The sequence below is a fragment of the Vespa mandarinia genome, chromosome 8 (assembly GCF_050613455.1).
Source record: "Vespa mandarinia isolate Hongniang chromosome 8, ASM5061345v1, whole genome shotgun sequence".
In the NCBI taxonomy this organism is placed as follows: Eukaryota; Metazoa; Arthropoda; class Insecta; order Hymenoptera; family Vespidae; genus Vespa; species Vespa mandarinia.
Window position 1 is genome coordinate 4,398,994 of NC_140817.1, and position 16,007 is coordinate 4,415,000.

General features: G+C 30.1%; 2 protein-coding genes and 1 long non-coding RNA gene across 6 annotated transcripts in view; 1 reads left to right on the forward strand and 2 right to left on the reverse strand.

Moving 5' to 3' along the window:
• Positions 1–67: 67 nt before the first annotated feature.
• LOC118451184 (lysosomal acid glucosylceramidase-like) lies at positions 68–3,763 on the reverse strand. 2 transcript variants are annotated; one of them, XM_035887475.2, is made up of 8 exons: positions 3,623–3,763; positions 2,571–2,659; positions 2,152–2,506; positions 1,721–1,983; positions 1,197–1,628; positions 724–803; positions 365–639; positions 68–293 (listed from the first exon to the last, which is right to left on the reverse strand). In XM_035887475.2, the coding sequence occupies exons 2-8, from the start codon at positions 2,614–2,616 to the stop codon at positions 194–196; spliced, it is 1,551 nt and encodes a 516-aa protein (XP_035743368.2). In that variant the 5' UTR covers positions 2,617–2,659; positions 3,623–3,763; the 3' UTR covers positions 68–193. The 2 variants fall into 2 exon arrangements, with proteins under 2 accessions (XP_035743368.2, XP_035743367.2); XM_035887474.2 differs by lacking the exon at positions 3,623–3,763 and adding an exon at positions 2,779–2,846.
• Positions 3,750–16,007, forward strand: part of LOC118451205 (uncharacterized) — a 191,425-nt gene continuing 179,167 nt past the window's right edge. For all 3 annotated transcript variants that reach the window (XR_014982492.1, XR_004841053.2, XR_014982483.1), the window contains exons 1-3: positions 3,750–3,876; positions 6,140–6,281; positions 12,593–12,771. The gene's annotated coding sequence lies outside the window, so the exon portion shown is untranslated. The remainder of the gene's footprint in view (positions 3,877–6,139; positions 6,282–12,592; positions 12,772–16,007) is intronic.
• Positions 6,268–16,007, reverse strand: part of LOC146872833 (uncharacterized) — a 15,461-nt gene continuing 5,721 nt past the window's right edge. The window contains exon 3 of the long non-coding RNA XR_014982493.1: positions 6,268–6,574. This is a non-coding gene — a long non-coding RNA (uncharacterized LOC146872833). The remainder of the gene's footprint in view (positions 6,575–16,007) is intronic.

The window sequence follows — 16,007 nt, forward strand, 5'->3', positions numbered from 1 at the left end:
GTTTTCTCTCTTTTCGATGCAAATAGTACTTCACTTTGATATTTTTCATGGATAGATTATAATAGAATTTTTAATATAACACTTTTATTTTATGCAATATAAATATAAATTTGAAGATATTACAGTGTAAATATTATTGAATTAATCCGATCTCTGTCCACATAAATCGCAATATAAATGTCAGATAAAATATTTATTTATATATTATAGTGTGAATAGAATATGAACTTATTTCCATCTTGATAGGACCGTTTTTAGAATCTATAATTGTAATATTCTTACTTTTTGAGCTCCTAAAAGAAAAGAAGAATATAATAAATTTATGATTGCAAAAGACTTTTCATAGTAAATAAAGTATACATACATATTGTACAGCACAACTACGATCATTTTCGATGGAGTTTCAAAAGCAATAGTTTTTATGTCATTTGTCTCCATGCTTTCAATCCTTACAGAATCTCGTTCTACGAATCTACTGAAATGTTTGATCGCGTAGTACGTTGGTTGTTTAAAAAATTCATCAGTTTCAGGATTGACTATGATAGGTGAGTCAACATAATTGTAAATATAATTTGGACCACCCATTTTATTTAAAGCAAGATTCCAATCTATCCATCCTGTTACGCTGTGTCGTAAATTCTACACAAGATATTTTATAAAAATTAATATTACAATTAACAAAATTTCATATTGGATTCTTAAAAGAAAAAGTTCAAGGAAAACCTGGATTATGTTCAGAAGATAATCTTCTCCTCTTTTCCAAGATCCTAGTTGTACTTTCGGATTATCATTAGGTTGAGAACCTAATGTAATTAAAAATAGATTAAAATGATCGAAAGATAGAGATAGAAGTAGAGATAGAGAGAGAAAGAGAGAGAGAGAGAGAGAGAGAGAGAGAGAGAGAGAGAGAGAGAGAGAGAGAGAGAGAGAGAGAGAGAGAGAGAGAGAGAGAGAGAGAGAGAGAGAGAGAGAGAGAGAGAGAGAGAGAGAGAGAGAGAGAGAGAGAGAGAGAGAGAGAAAGAGAGAGAGAGAGAGAGAGAGAGAGAGAGAGAGAGAGAGAGAGAGAGAGAGAGAGAGAGAGAGAGAGAGAGAGAGAGAGAAAATATATTTTTTTTGACTTTAAATTTACTTTAAAAAGAAAAAAAGTAATTTTCACACTCTAATCAATTATCATGTTATTCAATATATTGACTTACCAACGCATGCTTCGGTTAAAAGAAGGAATTTATTTGGATACTTATTATGAGTTATGTCTAACAATGAAGGGGAAATAAACTCGTCCGTATACCAATGTATAGCTATGCCGTGGATATAATCTAATGCTTTTTTATTCCTGAGAACATGATCTAAAAACTTTATTAAATAGAATCTTTGATCGTCTAAAACTAAGATCATCGTTTTGTTATATTCCGAACGTGCCAAAGTAGGTCCAAGATTATTAGCTATCCAATTTCCTAACTCAAATGGAAACCATCCCATACTAGATATTGGCGCTCCAGGTATCCACGCATCGTTAGGTTCATTACCCGTTGAAACAGCCCATATATCAATGCCATAACTTTTATATGCTTGTATAAATTTTATATAATATTCGGCATACGTTTGATAATATTCTTTCTTAAGAATACCTGTAATAATAGTATGATTGCTTTATTGAGACAATTCTTCGAAATTGAAGGAAAGAATAAAAAATATTCTTTTAATAGGTCAAATGATTTACTTGGTCCAGAATATTCATTATTAGTTTTCATCCATATTGGTGGACTCCAAACAGCTGAAGTGAGTCTCAAATCAGGAGATAATTTTAACGCTTGTTTGATCAAAGGAATTTTATAATCCGTATCATATTTGGTTAATTTAAAATGCTCGAGGTTAGTATCGTTCTCCGTATTATCCAACGTATAAGCTTTTATAGAAAAATCGCTACCACCGATTGGTACACGTCCTAAAGTATACCTGCTACCACTTCGATCGAAATATGTTCTAGATCGGATAGACATATTCATATTATCAAGATTATTAATAATTTTTTTGAATTATTTCGATTGAATCATTAGCTTAATGATTTTTATGAGCTTACTTGAAATTTTTTTCCTTTAATATTTTCTATATTTATTCTTAATAAAAAATAGAAATTTCTTTATTACTCACTTTATTAGGATATTTTGAGTTGGTTCACTCAAAGTTTTGATATCCATTCCTGCTGAATCAGTAAATGCTCCACCAAAACCTTGTATCTTTTGATATTTCGTATTTCTATCAACTATTATAGTATTGTTAAGTGAAAATATGTTATTCCCATCGGGAATTGAATTCTCATTAACATCTTCTAAGAATTTTCCTTGAGAGAATGTTAATCGTCTCTTATCCCTATCGGAACTATATGCATAGTAGTTTCCTACTTCCGGTTCCTTGATCTCCGGTGTTGAGTCGCAATAAGTCGAATTGCAAACGCACACGAAACTATCATAATTGAATTTTCGTGGTATACAATCATTTGCTTTGCCTAAAATCAAATAATTTTAAACGATAGAAAAAATTTAATAACAATAATTTCACGACTGATTTACCTTTCCAAATGAAAAACACAATGAAAAAAATTGTTTTATATATCATAGTCAATTGTTTTGATTAGTAGATCTTTTTTTATTTATTTGATCTGAAATAAAAAAACAATATTGTTATCATTCGTTATTAATAAAAAAAACTAATGTACTCAACGAATCAACGGTTCGGTCTTCAAAATTTAAGTTTTTTATATTTAGAACATAGTACTACCTTTTAAATTCCAAAACTTCTACTGAACGTTGTTTATACTTTGCAACTACTAATATAACAATTGGATGTATTTATTATTTTAACTTTTACGCAATGCTTTACGTAACACAGATAATTTTCCTTAACTATCAAATTTCTTAAATTCCTTAATCTTATCAATTTGTAGACAATATGTTAATAACAAAAAACCATTAAGACTGACGCATAAAAAGAAATAGTCTAATTATAAGAGAGTATATTTCTCGAAATATATGCATTTCGTATACATGCATTTCGAAATATATGTATTTTATATACACATATATATATACATACATATATATATATATATGCTATAAATTATATCAAAAAAATATTATTTGTTTACAATAACATTTTCAATATGACAAGAATATATATTAAAATGAACAATTTTGAACATTTTTTATGAATATTTATTTAAATGTATTCAAAAATATTCGAAGAAGATAAGTTCCATTTTTATCGCATGCCGTTGATAACAAGGGGAAAAAGAAAAAATGAAAGGAAGGAGAAAAATAAGTTATTCTACTAAAAATTTATCTTATGTAAATATTTAACAAGGTAAATAAATTCAAAAAAATTTAAGTTTCTTGTATCAAGGTCAGAAAAAAAAATTTATAAATATTGTTAGAGGTAACTATACTTATTTCATTAGAAATTAATATTAATTATTAATTATTTTTCCATTCAATGGAGGCGTGTAATTGATGAGTCTATCAACCTAATTTTGCATTAATTCATTAGAAATTAATATTAATTATTCATTCTTGCATATGACACTTTAAAATGGAGTCAATCGATTATATTCGTCTCTTCGTTTTACCTTTCTCTCTCTCTCTCTCTGTCTCTCTCTGTCTCTCTTTCGTGCAATCCTAGTTGAAATGGAATGTTACATAGAGAAGTCAACGAATTTGAAGCCGGTAAACGAGACCCAGAGGCACGGTAAAACTAGATACATTGCCGTGAGCGTAGTACTGCTATTCCCAATAGAACATTACGTATAATGTGACGTGTAGGTGTAGGTTTATGCGCATGCACGCGCAACACTTCCGTCTTCACTTTGAACGATGCATACAAGTAAGTACATATGTCTATAATAACGTATTAGTCCCATATATATATATATATATATATATATATATATATATATATATATAATATTTTTTATATAATATATTTTATATATAATATATTTTATATATAATATATTTTATATATAAAATAGTTTATATATAATATATTTTATATATAATATATTTTATATCAGTCTTATAGTATATAATAACTCACTAATCTTATCTTAGTATATGAAAAGAAGTGTGATTAGATATAAAATATTCTTATTTATATAGTCTAAAAAAAAAAAAAATATGCCTTGTTGATAATCACGTGCGTATATTAAAAGTGTTTCCTGTTTATTTCGAGAAAATTTTGTGAGTGATCGAACCTATCGAAAAGATTTTATTCTTCTCTTACGAAATAAATTCCTTTCAATTAAATTCATAATTCGAGAAGCATAAAAGGAGATAAATAATTTATACCATTCAGATTTAAAGGCGACAAACAGTGTTATAGAGTTATATTTCTTAGGATTTTACAAATTTATAATATAATTTATCAAATTTTTATAATAATAAATGATTTTATATGGCACGTCGTTAAATTTGTTTTAACCAATACCAACGATCCGTCATATATAGTTCCATAAAAAAAAATGAATTTAGCTTTGAAATTTTCTCCGTTGTTCGACTTGAAAAAAAAAAAAAAATATGGCACCGTATGATATGCCCCTTTATACTAAACAAATTTATAATAAAATTTTTTTCCTACATTCAGTCTCTCACAAGGTATTTCAATTTTTCGAGATAAATGGGACATACTGTATATGTTGTATGTTTGTATATATATATATTTATTTTGGTTTAATTATATAGTAATTTTAAAGTATATGTGTATTCTCATTGAATTTGTGTTGTCACCTTTTATATTACCATTAAAAAATGCATGTCTGTTAAATAGTCATTTTTAAATAATTCTATTTTTCTTTTTTTTTATTTTTGAAAAGGAAATATTTTGTTAAGTTTCGATATTTACCATTGATTAGAAAATGTTTAGTTTCTATTTACGTAATTTTGTTGTCAAATTATCATAATTGCTATTATATTTATTATACAATTTTAATAAAGAAATTATGAAGTATTCGTTTTAAAATTGGCGGAGAATTTAACTCGATGCCATTTGATGAATGAATATATGTTAATGATACAATTATATCTACAATCTAATCGCGGTTGTACTGCAATTACAATAAAAAATATATATTAAAAGTAAAAACTTAATTCTGTGTAAAAAAAATGATCTAACAAAAATAATGATAATTAGTCAGGTACTATATCCGATATATTTATATTGTTCTTTTTTAAAAATTATAGAAATTCGAATTAATTGTTCTCGTTTAACTTAACATATATTCTATTCAGAAAATTCTATTTGACTATATTATAATATAGTATAATAGATAATAAACGTTACAATACAATTATTTTTATTATAGTTGTATTAAAATTTGCAACACGAAATTGTCGATTTTTTTTTCTTTTTTTGAAATAGAAAAAAAAAGAAATTTCTTAATCGATTCTAGAAAAATGAAGAAAGATTTGAATTCAAACGGGAATAAATTTTCCAGACGGTGAACGTTTTCGTTGACACGTTGAGTTGCATTTTCATAACGATCAAAGTCTGTGTGCATCGGGAATATTCATACCGAGGAAAGACATATTCCTCTGCAGCTATTCTCAGAGATGCAATTTTCTCTTTCCTTTTCTATCCCTCTTTCTCTCTCTCTCTCTCTCTCTCTCTCTCTCTCTTTCTTTCCATCTTTATCTTTCTACTACAAAATCGTCGAGAAGATATCGTTGCAGACAAAATGAAGAAGGATAAAAGATAAAGGTAAAGATTTGAAAAGTGACATATTCAATTTCCAGAAAGCGATATGTCTCTTGATGGCGAACAACTTTTGTGCACCCGTGTGTAGGTACACATAGAAGCGCGTAAATCGGTGGAAAAATTTCTCTTATATTATAGATATATGTCTTTTATTATTTCATAAAAAAAAAAACAATATAATAATATTAATAATAATAATAATAATAAAAAAATTTAATAAAAATTTGACTTCATCAATGTCAGACGATAGTTCATTTTATTTTCGAGATTGATATTTCGCACGTAATATTATTATATATTGAATAATATTTTTAATTTCATCTGCCGGAATTTATTGTCATTTAATATTTAATTAATATTATAACGATGTTCATTCTTTTTCTTTTTTTTGTAGGAACAGCAACAGCAACAGTAATAGCAGCAGCAACAATAGTGTCGTTAAACAGTTAAAATCCTTCGGATCTTTTGCTACGTTCGAACTTGGAACGAATCACTTTATATTTCAATATGACATGGGTGGACAGGCAGAAAGGCCGGTAAGTTTACGTGGTTGTAATGAAATTTTGAAAAATGCTATAAAAAATAACGCATATTGCATGACCGAGTGAACGGGTATATTTTCGCGCATTGATTCGCATATAACCTCATTGCATACAACTTTTACTCGAAAATTCTGTTCGAATTCGTGTAATTTATTTTTCATGCTTTCCCAAGCAGAGATGTAAATTTTATGCTATTATTGAAATCGGTAGATCGAATCCCTTAACCGCAGGTGTCTCACGTATGTACGGTTGCTCCTGGCTTATCGTTTCTTGCACGTGTGACTTTTCTATTATATGTGTAAAAAATTAAAATAAAAAAATACAAGTAAAACAAAAAGAAAAGTAGAAAAGAAAAAAAGAGAGAGAGAGAGAGAGAGAGAGAGAAAGAAAAAGAAGGAGATACAAAGTATTTCTTTTCTTCCTCTTCTTACTTTTTTTTTTCTCTTTTTCTTAAGCAACTGAACGATACTATCGGATACATATTGCTCGTGAAAATATTTCATTGATTTTTATTATATCATTTTCACTGTTAACATGAAAGTTAACTGAATTTTTCGATAACGATACATTTCGTTTGATCTATCATTACTGGTATGATATATAATAATATTTTCCTTATAATAATTACCGTCCCTCACGAAAGTTCTCGTTAAATATTCACTCATATACACTTTATTAGTTTTCTTTTCTTTTTGTAGAAAAAAATGGAAAAAAAAAAAAAAAAAACACACACAAAAGAGAAAAAACAAAACAGGAAAAAAGGCAAATAATATTTCATTTTTCAATACTAATCATTATATTTTTATCAATATGTAATATTCTCTATTACATGACATTTATATTTATCGTTTAGAAAAAATTGAATTTAAAATTTATACATCGTATTTATGCATCTATTTCTTCGTGTTTCTTTTATGTTTGTCGTCTTTTATTATTATTATTATTATTTGTTTTCCTTTCCGATTTTAAAAAATTTTTTTTCAATTTCTTTCCAAAAACCATATTTTTCAATAAAATATAAAAGTTCAGTTATATAATATAGCGATAAACATGGATTTATAAATCTTTTTTTATTTCTCTTTCTCTCTCTCTCTCTCTCTTTCTCCATTTTACATGGACAAAAATTTGCGAAAAATATCATGGCTACACCGATCGTTTTCTATGTCCTTCAAAAAATTCTTATCATTTAACGATACGTCAACAGTTGTTTTAAATATACATATACAATATCTAGAAATATAGATATACTTATAATGTATGAATAATATGTAGAAATAATAAATAGAAGGAATTTCTTTTGTAACATAATTAGCCTTATTTTATTATTATTATTATTATTATTTATTTATTTATTTACTTATTTTTCGTTTTAATAACTTAATAATCTCTCTCTCTCTCTCTCTCTCTCTCTCTCTCTCTCTCTATCTATCTCTATCAATATTTCATAGTAAAAACGAAATGGTTGAGACATAGAAAATGTTTATGGTTCCGTCCATTACACGATTTCAAATTTGTAAACGACAAACGTTTTAGTCGAGAGGGTGGAGCACTCTATAAAACCTGACCTCCACTGATATAAACTATAAACGGCAAAATGTGGCGAATTGCGGAGATTGTACGTGAGTATAGTCAGAGAAGAAGGGTTGAAGGGGGTGATGGTGGAGAAGGAGGTGATATAGGAGGAGGAGGAGGAGGAGGAGGAGGAGAGGTATGTGGCGAAGTTGGCATGGTAGTTAGGAAAATGGGGCACTTTTGTGGGAAAATAAAATAGGTAATGGAGCTAGCAAGGTAGCTATGTAAAGCAGCTGCCGGTGACGGCTGCACGAATCACAGTACTTTTGTTATAATTTTCTCTCGATTTCTACCAAAACTTATATCTGGTTAATAGTTCACATTCTTTTCTTTTTTTCTGCCCGTATTTTTATTCGCCCATAACGTTAACGTTAAACTTGAATCTTATTAGGAATCGACACTATCTATTTAAAACATTTTAAAAAAGTATTTTAAGTGATATACTTTTAAATGAATGTCATTGATATCCTGACATACAATCATTCATACTGACTAAATGTTCATGCATACTGATCATTTGTTTTACAAATTACTTATCATTAATGAATAAAAATATTGAACAAGTTAAACGATAGCGGTTTTTATTTACATAGAATTTAAATAGTTTGAATAATTTTTGAACGAAAATTAATATAATATGACAAATTTTTAAATATTAGGAATAATTGTGTGATTTTTTTTTTCTTTTTTTTTTTTTTTATTGACTGATTTTATAAAACATCGATAACGGTGACATATCGAGAGGAACGTTTCTTTTTTCTAAAAAGTTCAGTAGTATTATATAAACAATGAGAAATGTGATGTAAATTTAATTGAATCGTAAGACTGTTGTTCTAGCATGATCCTCATTCCAGTAGAAGTACGAGAGTTATTATTATTTATGCAAATTATTTCAGAAAAGTTTTTAATGAGAATTCGTAACCTCGAATTGTAACCAAGAATTCGAAAGTTTTGTCTCGATTAAAATGATAATTAAATAGCATTTCAAAGTTATTATTGCACGATACGTTATGAGAAATGTATATTTTCATTAATAGCTGTTCCGCATCGGTTCCCACTTTATTTCATATTATATTAAATATTCGTGAATTTAAAAGAATCATATGTTCTTAAATATAATGAAATATCAATAAAGAATCGAATGAATTAATGTTATTAAATTTAATATAATTTTTTTCTCTTTTTTCGTCCCCCCCCCCGCCTCCTTCCTTCCGCCATAGAATACGCTTAATATCAATATTATGAAAAATATACGATTCAAGGATCTAATTGGAAGTTCCAATAAAAAGAGAAAAAGGAAAAGAAAAAAAAGAAAAAGAAGAAAAAACAAGGCAATTAATCGATGATAATTATTTTCCTATAAGAAAATATCCTTTAAAAACATTTTTACCTATTTTGCCATCTTTTCTTTTTTCTTGTAGATAAAGATATCAAGAAAATTAGAAAAAGTAGAAAGGAAAATATTTGGAATGGTAGAAGGGAGAGAGAAAGGGAGGAAAACAATATCTTCATTTTCTTCATAAAGAAATGTTTTTCTAACGTAGACCACGTACACACTTCTTTCCTCTTCGTCTTACGTGTGGACGTAAATAACAGAAGGAAAAATAATGACAATGATAGTAGTAACAAAAAAAAAAAAAAAAAAAAAAAAAGATAAAAAAAAAAAAAAAGAAACAACAAAATAGAAAAAAGCAAAAGAGACGAAAGAAACAAAAACATAAAAAAAAAAGAAAAAAAAAAAAAAACAAAACAAAAATAAGAAACTACAAAGGAAGGAAGAAAGTAGACAATGTGCGCGTTTAAAACGAAGCTGGAAAGGTTTCTGGTTTTAATCAGTTTTAGAAGTCGCAAAACATAACACGCGTTTAAAAGAAGATAATAGGGAGTAGAAGATAGGAGATGGTGCTGGTTTAAAGGAGTATATGTACAAAAGAACGAAGGAAACGAAGGAACGCGTGCGACAACAGGAATGAAACGCAAGCCACGCTTCGTAGAAGGTACTCGACCGTTGGTGGCGTTCGTAAGAATAAGTGGCACTTTACTCTCCAGGCAAGGTGAAATTAAATTCAACCAAGATAAATGGTGCCGCTAAGCCAGAGCATCTACTACTAGTCTCTCTTTCTCTCTCTCTTTCTCTCTCTCTCTCTTTCTCTCTCTTTCTGTCTCTTTCTCTCATATTCTTACTCGCGTGCGGTGGTAGACTTCCTCATCGGGCACCCACGGGGTGCGAACATGTGAAATGTAAATTAGTTTAAATTAAGGCACGGGAACGGTCACGGCTACTATTAAATATATAAATACGTAGGTTATATGTATACCGTTTTTCCACAGCATGCAAGTGAGAAAGAGAGAGAGAGAGAGAGAGAGAGAGAGAGAGAGAGAGAGAGAGAGAGAGAGAGAGAGAGAGAGAGAGAGAGAGAGAGAGAGAGAGGGAGAGAGAATGGAAGAGAATAGAAGAGAATGGAAGAGAAGGGTGGTTTTAATTAAATGAAAAAGCGTTCCGTCCTCGCTAGCGAGCAAACTGAACCGTTCGGCTAATCGTCGTTGGTATTTCTACTTTCTCTCCTACTACCAACCACCCATCCACCTCCTATTTTACTCTTCGATCCTTGCCAACTAGCTTGCTCGGCTAACGTGAGATAATCGGTCGATTTATTAAATGAACAAATCGTTCGCTCTTCCACGAAATACAAATTCTATGGACTTTTGTTTTTTACATTATTATTATTATTATTATTATTATTATTATTATTATTATTATTATTATTATTATTATTATTATTATTAGTATTGTTATTATTATTATTCTCTTTCATTATAATAGTAACGATATCACCGTATGATATAATCTACTACTGTTTATGAAAATGATCATTTTATGTAATATCTATGTATGTAGATGTGTCCCTATATATGTATTAGACGTTTTATCATTTTCAATTTTATTTTTTTTTTCTTTTTTTTTTCCCCTTTATACATATACCTTACGGGAAAATTCATCAACTTCTAAATTGAAAGCGATAGTTTGAGACGTTTGAGTAATGGATCTTTGAGTTTTTCTTTTTATTTCACTTTGTAGGTAAAAAAATTTCCAAGTCACGGTACGTATCCTTAAATAATGCGTGTTTGTTCGCGTGTAAGTACATTGGGCGAACCCTTATTTTGATGGTAATATGCTTCTAGCTAATGCATCTCGATTAATTATCCTACCTTGATGTATATATCATTTGTTTTAATCTTATTGTTAAAAAACATTTAGTGTATCACGAGACATTTGGTATTATCATTAATCGTTAAGAAAATATTTTAATTTACTATGTCTCAAGTGTTCTTTTTTTTTATATCGTTCTTTTACATACAATCTAATTTCTCTTTGCATTATGTCTGATTATATCTGGTCTCACTTTTCACTATTTATTATTTAAAAATGTATCATTGAAATCAATAAGCACATTCATTCTTACGTTTTATTTAGCACTTTAGTTATATGGATATAAACTTGAATGCGATGAAAATTTGAATATGATCGATAAGAAAAAAGAAATTGAAGAAAAAAGTGAAACGAAAGAAAGAAAGAAAGAGAAGAAAAGTAATGAGAAAGACGATATTCTTATATCATGAAATGATATTTCTTTTTCTTTCTTTCTTTCGTTCCTTTTTTTGCTTTTTTTTTTTCTTTTCTCTCTCTTTTTTTTTTTTTTTTTTTTTCTTTTCATAAATATCTAATGAACACGTCAATCAAATAAAGAAAAAACGAGTCGCTCGTTTCTGACGATTAGTTTTGTCGGAATGGAAAAATGATTTTAATGATTTTACGTTCCACATCGGATTTCAGATTTCTTTTTCTATCCTTCGACGATTTTGAGTTATTAGTTTCGAAATTTCAACGCTCACTTCTCCATCGATAAAAGAGGACGTAACGTACATACATACATACATGCATATATGCATACATACACATACATATATATATATACATGCATATATACATACATACATACATACATACATACATACATACATACATACATACATACATACATACATACATACATACATACATACATACATACATACATACATACATAGATACATACATATATAGCGTCGTCCACGATATTACACGATATACGGCTCGTTTGCTCGTTCAATTCGCACATGTTTCACCTTTACATACGTCGATTCTCGATGGTCATCATTCACGCGATATTAAAAAGTAATGTATGGATAGCGGTCGTGCTCCATGCACGTCGAACAATTTGATTTGTCGCGTAGCAACGCTTTCGTTCGTGTCGAAACTCATGCGTATGTACGTATACACGTATGTATAATATGTATGGATATAAGTATTTATGTTTGTTGTATGTATGTATGTATTGTATGCATATATATATATGTGCTACTATATTTATGCATTCACATACGTACGAGTATACACGAGTTTTACGAAAATTCGACGCCTTTTAATTGCTTTTATTTCATTTGTCTCCGCGAATTCATTTGCCGTGGATAATATTAATGGCCGAATCATAGATGATTCAAATGGAAGATGCAAACAAACATCACCATCTGATTAATTTCTTTTCTTTTCCCAAATTCTTTTTATCCTTTCCTATTTGACAAATAATAATAATAACAATAACAATAATAATAATAATAATAATAATAATAATAATAATAATAATAATAATAATAATAATAATAATAATAATAAGCAAAATTTTTTATTTTAGAATGAGCGAGACGAGATGAACAATATTTTGGCGAAGGACACGAAGGACGTATATGAAAAAAAAAAAAAGGAAGAAGAAAAGAGAACGACACACAACTTTCCTTCTATTCACTAAAGCTCGTTACCCTTATGAACTTCACTCTCATTTAATTATCAAATTTAATTTCGTCCTCGTTATAGGTAAGTAACTCGATCGAAATTGCTGCTGTATCCGTCGATCATATGCGTGAAAAGAGTGTTTTAATGAAATAGAAAGAGAAAGAAAGAGATAGAAAGAGAGAGAGAGAGAGAGAGAGAGAGAGAGAGAGAGAGAAATAGATAAAAAGATAGAGATAGAGAGATAAGAGAAAGAGAGATAAATAAATAAGTAAAATGAAATGATAGAGGGAAAGAGGCATAGCGAGAAATAGTGCATAATAGTGGAAAGGATTTGCATAGAGGAGTAAATGAGAATGCATGGGGGTTCGTGCCTAGCGTATACGTTTTCACGCTACCTTTTTAAAAAGCTTCAGTCAGACATAAAATTTAAAAGTGGATAATTCATTTAATTTACCATTTCCCTTGTATTTCTTTTCATTTTCGATCTCTCTCTCTCTCTCTCTCTCTCTCTCTCTCTATTTATTCATATCTATTTCTATCTCTATTTCTATCTCCTTTTTTTCTCATTGGTAATCTCCAATACATTTGTGAATGATCATAGACGTATATAAAAATGAATATAGACCCGTATGAAATACGGTAATTGCAACGATTTCTTTTTTTTTTTTTTTCTTTTTTTCTTTTTTTTTTCATCTCACTGTAAAATTCCACGGGGGAAAATTGATGGTCTGTTCTTTAACGAGCCATTTTTTTTCTTCTTTTTTTTCGCCCCCTTTTTTTTATTCTTCCCTCTCCCCCCTCTGCCCCCGTCCCGCACCCCTAAAGATAGATATCCATGTGATTTTCAACTGCTGGTATTTTCAAAATGATTCGAATTATTTCTTTCTCTCTCTTTCTCTCTCCCTCTCTCTCTCTCTCTCTCTATATATATATATCTCTATCTCTATCGTTCTCTCTCGTTCGAATTGATGTACCGATTCTACTCGATGAAATTGAACCTTCGCAAATCGTCTTGTCAATTACTATTGGTAATGACGTGCAACGAGAATCAGCTGTATAGGAAAGAAAGGACGAGGATTCTTTTCAAATGCATACCTTTTTCTCCCTTTCATTCTTTCCTTCTTCTTTATTCCTCCATTCTTTTTTTTTTCTTTTCTTTTTTTTTTCAACTCTTATTACACACACTTTTCCTGTTCTCTTTCGTCTTGTCTCTTCCTCCTCCTCCTCCTCCTCTTCCTCCTCCATCTGCTCCTCCACCTTCTCTCCCACCTCCACTTCCACCTCCTCCTCCATTTTATTCCAGAGCCTCGTATGGCTCCGTAATATTTCCCACTCACGTTTGGGATATGCATGAACTTTAAAAAGTGGCGCCATCGTGCTTACAGAATATTAAAGCCATTCATATTTACCGGCCAGTAGATATCTATCCGTAGGCGTACGCCACTTTTGTACCTTTCTTTCTTTCTTTCTTTCTTTCTTTCTTTCTTTCTTTCTTTTTTTTTTCTTTTCTTTTCTTTTTTTTTTTTTTTTTTTTTTAATTATTTTATCCCTGCTCTTCGTTCTCTCTCGGCACGTTAGCAATACGCTTTAACGTTGAAAACTCCATGGGGATGTTCTTTGGTCTTTTTTTTTTTTTTTATTTTCTTTCTTGCCCTTATCATTCCTACGTACGTTACATCATACGTACGTAATATTCACGCGCAGACGATTGGAATACACTTGAATCAGTCTTCAGGGCCCTATAAGACAAGATCCTATAAGACAAGAGTCCCCATAAGACAGGGTTCAATAGTCACAAGACAATATCAATTTATGTTATATCTATGTACAATAAATCCATCATTTCTAAATATCTCTAATGGTCGTTGATGTAATCTTTTATCATTTTTATATCTTTCTATTCGCAAATTTTGTCATCGTTGGCGATTCAAGTGGGGGGGAAAAAATATATATATCGTACGCGATTGATTTATTTTAATGGCGGGGTACATACGTATAAAAAAAAAAAAAAAAAAAAAAAAAAGAAAAAAAAAAGAAAAAAAAGAAAAAAGAAAAGAGAAAAAAGTAGAAGAAGAAAGAAAAAGAAAAAACAAATTTCGAGCTCTTTGAATCTCTTGAAAGTTAAATCCGCCCCTATGCTTCATAGGTATGTACATACATATCTACGTGCATACATACATATGTACATATTTGCTCGAAGATGGAACGTCGAGATAGGAAATAATTTCATTTCTTTTTATATTCCTTCGACAGATTTTCATCGATCGAAGAATAGAAGAGAGTTTTAAAGTATCCTCGTTGTGTCCGCGCTATAACGTCTACGTGAACGACGAACGAGATAAGAAAGGAATCTTTTTTTTCTTCTCTCTCTCCCACTCTCTCTCTTCCATTCTCTTCCTCTCTCTTTCTCTCTCTCTCTCTCTCTCTTTCTCCTTTTTATCATTCTTCGGAATCTCATAAGACGTAAGACGAACGATCGGAAATTTTTCCATAAAACGTACAAATTTTTTTGCAAAAATGGAGATACTGTTATATACATTTAATAAGTCGGCGCGATGATTGCACTTTGCCTATCGTTAAAAAAAAAGAATAAAAAAAAATAAAAGATAGATGGAATGGAGGAATGGAAAAAGAGAAAAAGGAAAAAAGGAAAAGGAAGAGAGAGAGAGAGAGAGAGAGAGAGAGAGAGAGAGAGAGAGAGAGAGAAAGAGAGAGAGAGTGTGTGAGAAAAGAGTCGAAGATGCATCGACGTAGAAAAATCTGTCGTTTGACGTAAGGACGAAGGCAAAGTTGGCTTTCATTGCTTTAAGAATACGACGAAAGACGATGAAACGAATCACGGCTGTGTCTGATGGATCACCTTAATCGCGTTCTCGATCGTCGTCGGTCTGTATATAAAATCGATTGTCAGAGCGTGACTAATGTGCCAGGCCAACCTTATTTCTTGCTGTCACGACGCATTAGAGGGTCTTGGACACTTTGAGTGCCTCTTTCAAAGTCCCTTGGGTTTACACACGAACTCACTTTGGCACAGCGTCCTTCTATACTTTTGCTTCATACGTATGTATATATGTATATATGTATATATGTATATATGTATGTACGTATGTATGTGTTGTATGTATCTATGTATGTATCTATATACATGGGCCATATACGTTCGCTTCCTTTTCTCAGTTTTACCTGCAAAGTCGCATCCTCAACTAACTGCATCCAATCATTCTGCTACGTTGAAATTATTTCAAAGGATAGACGACTGGCTAAAGGGGACTTTTACGGAGTCCCATCCTTCAATTTTCAAATCACAAATTTTTATT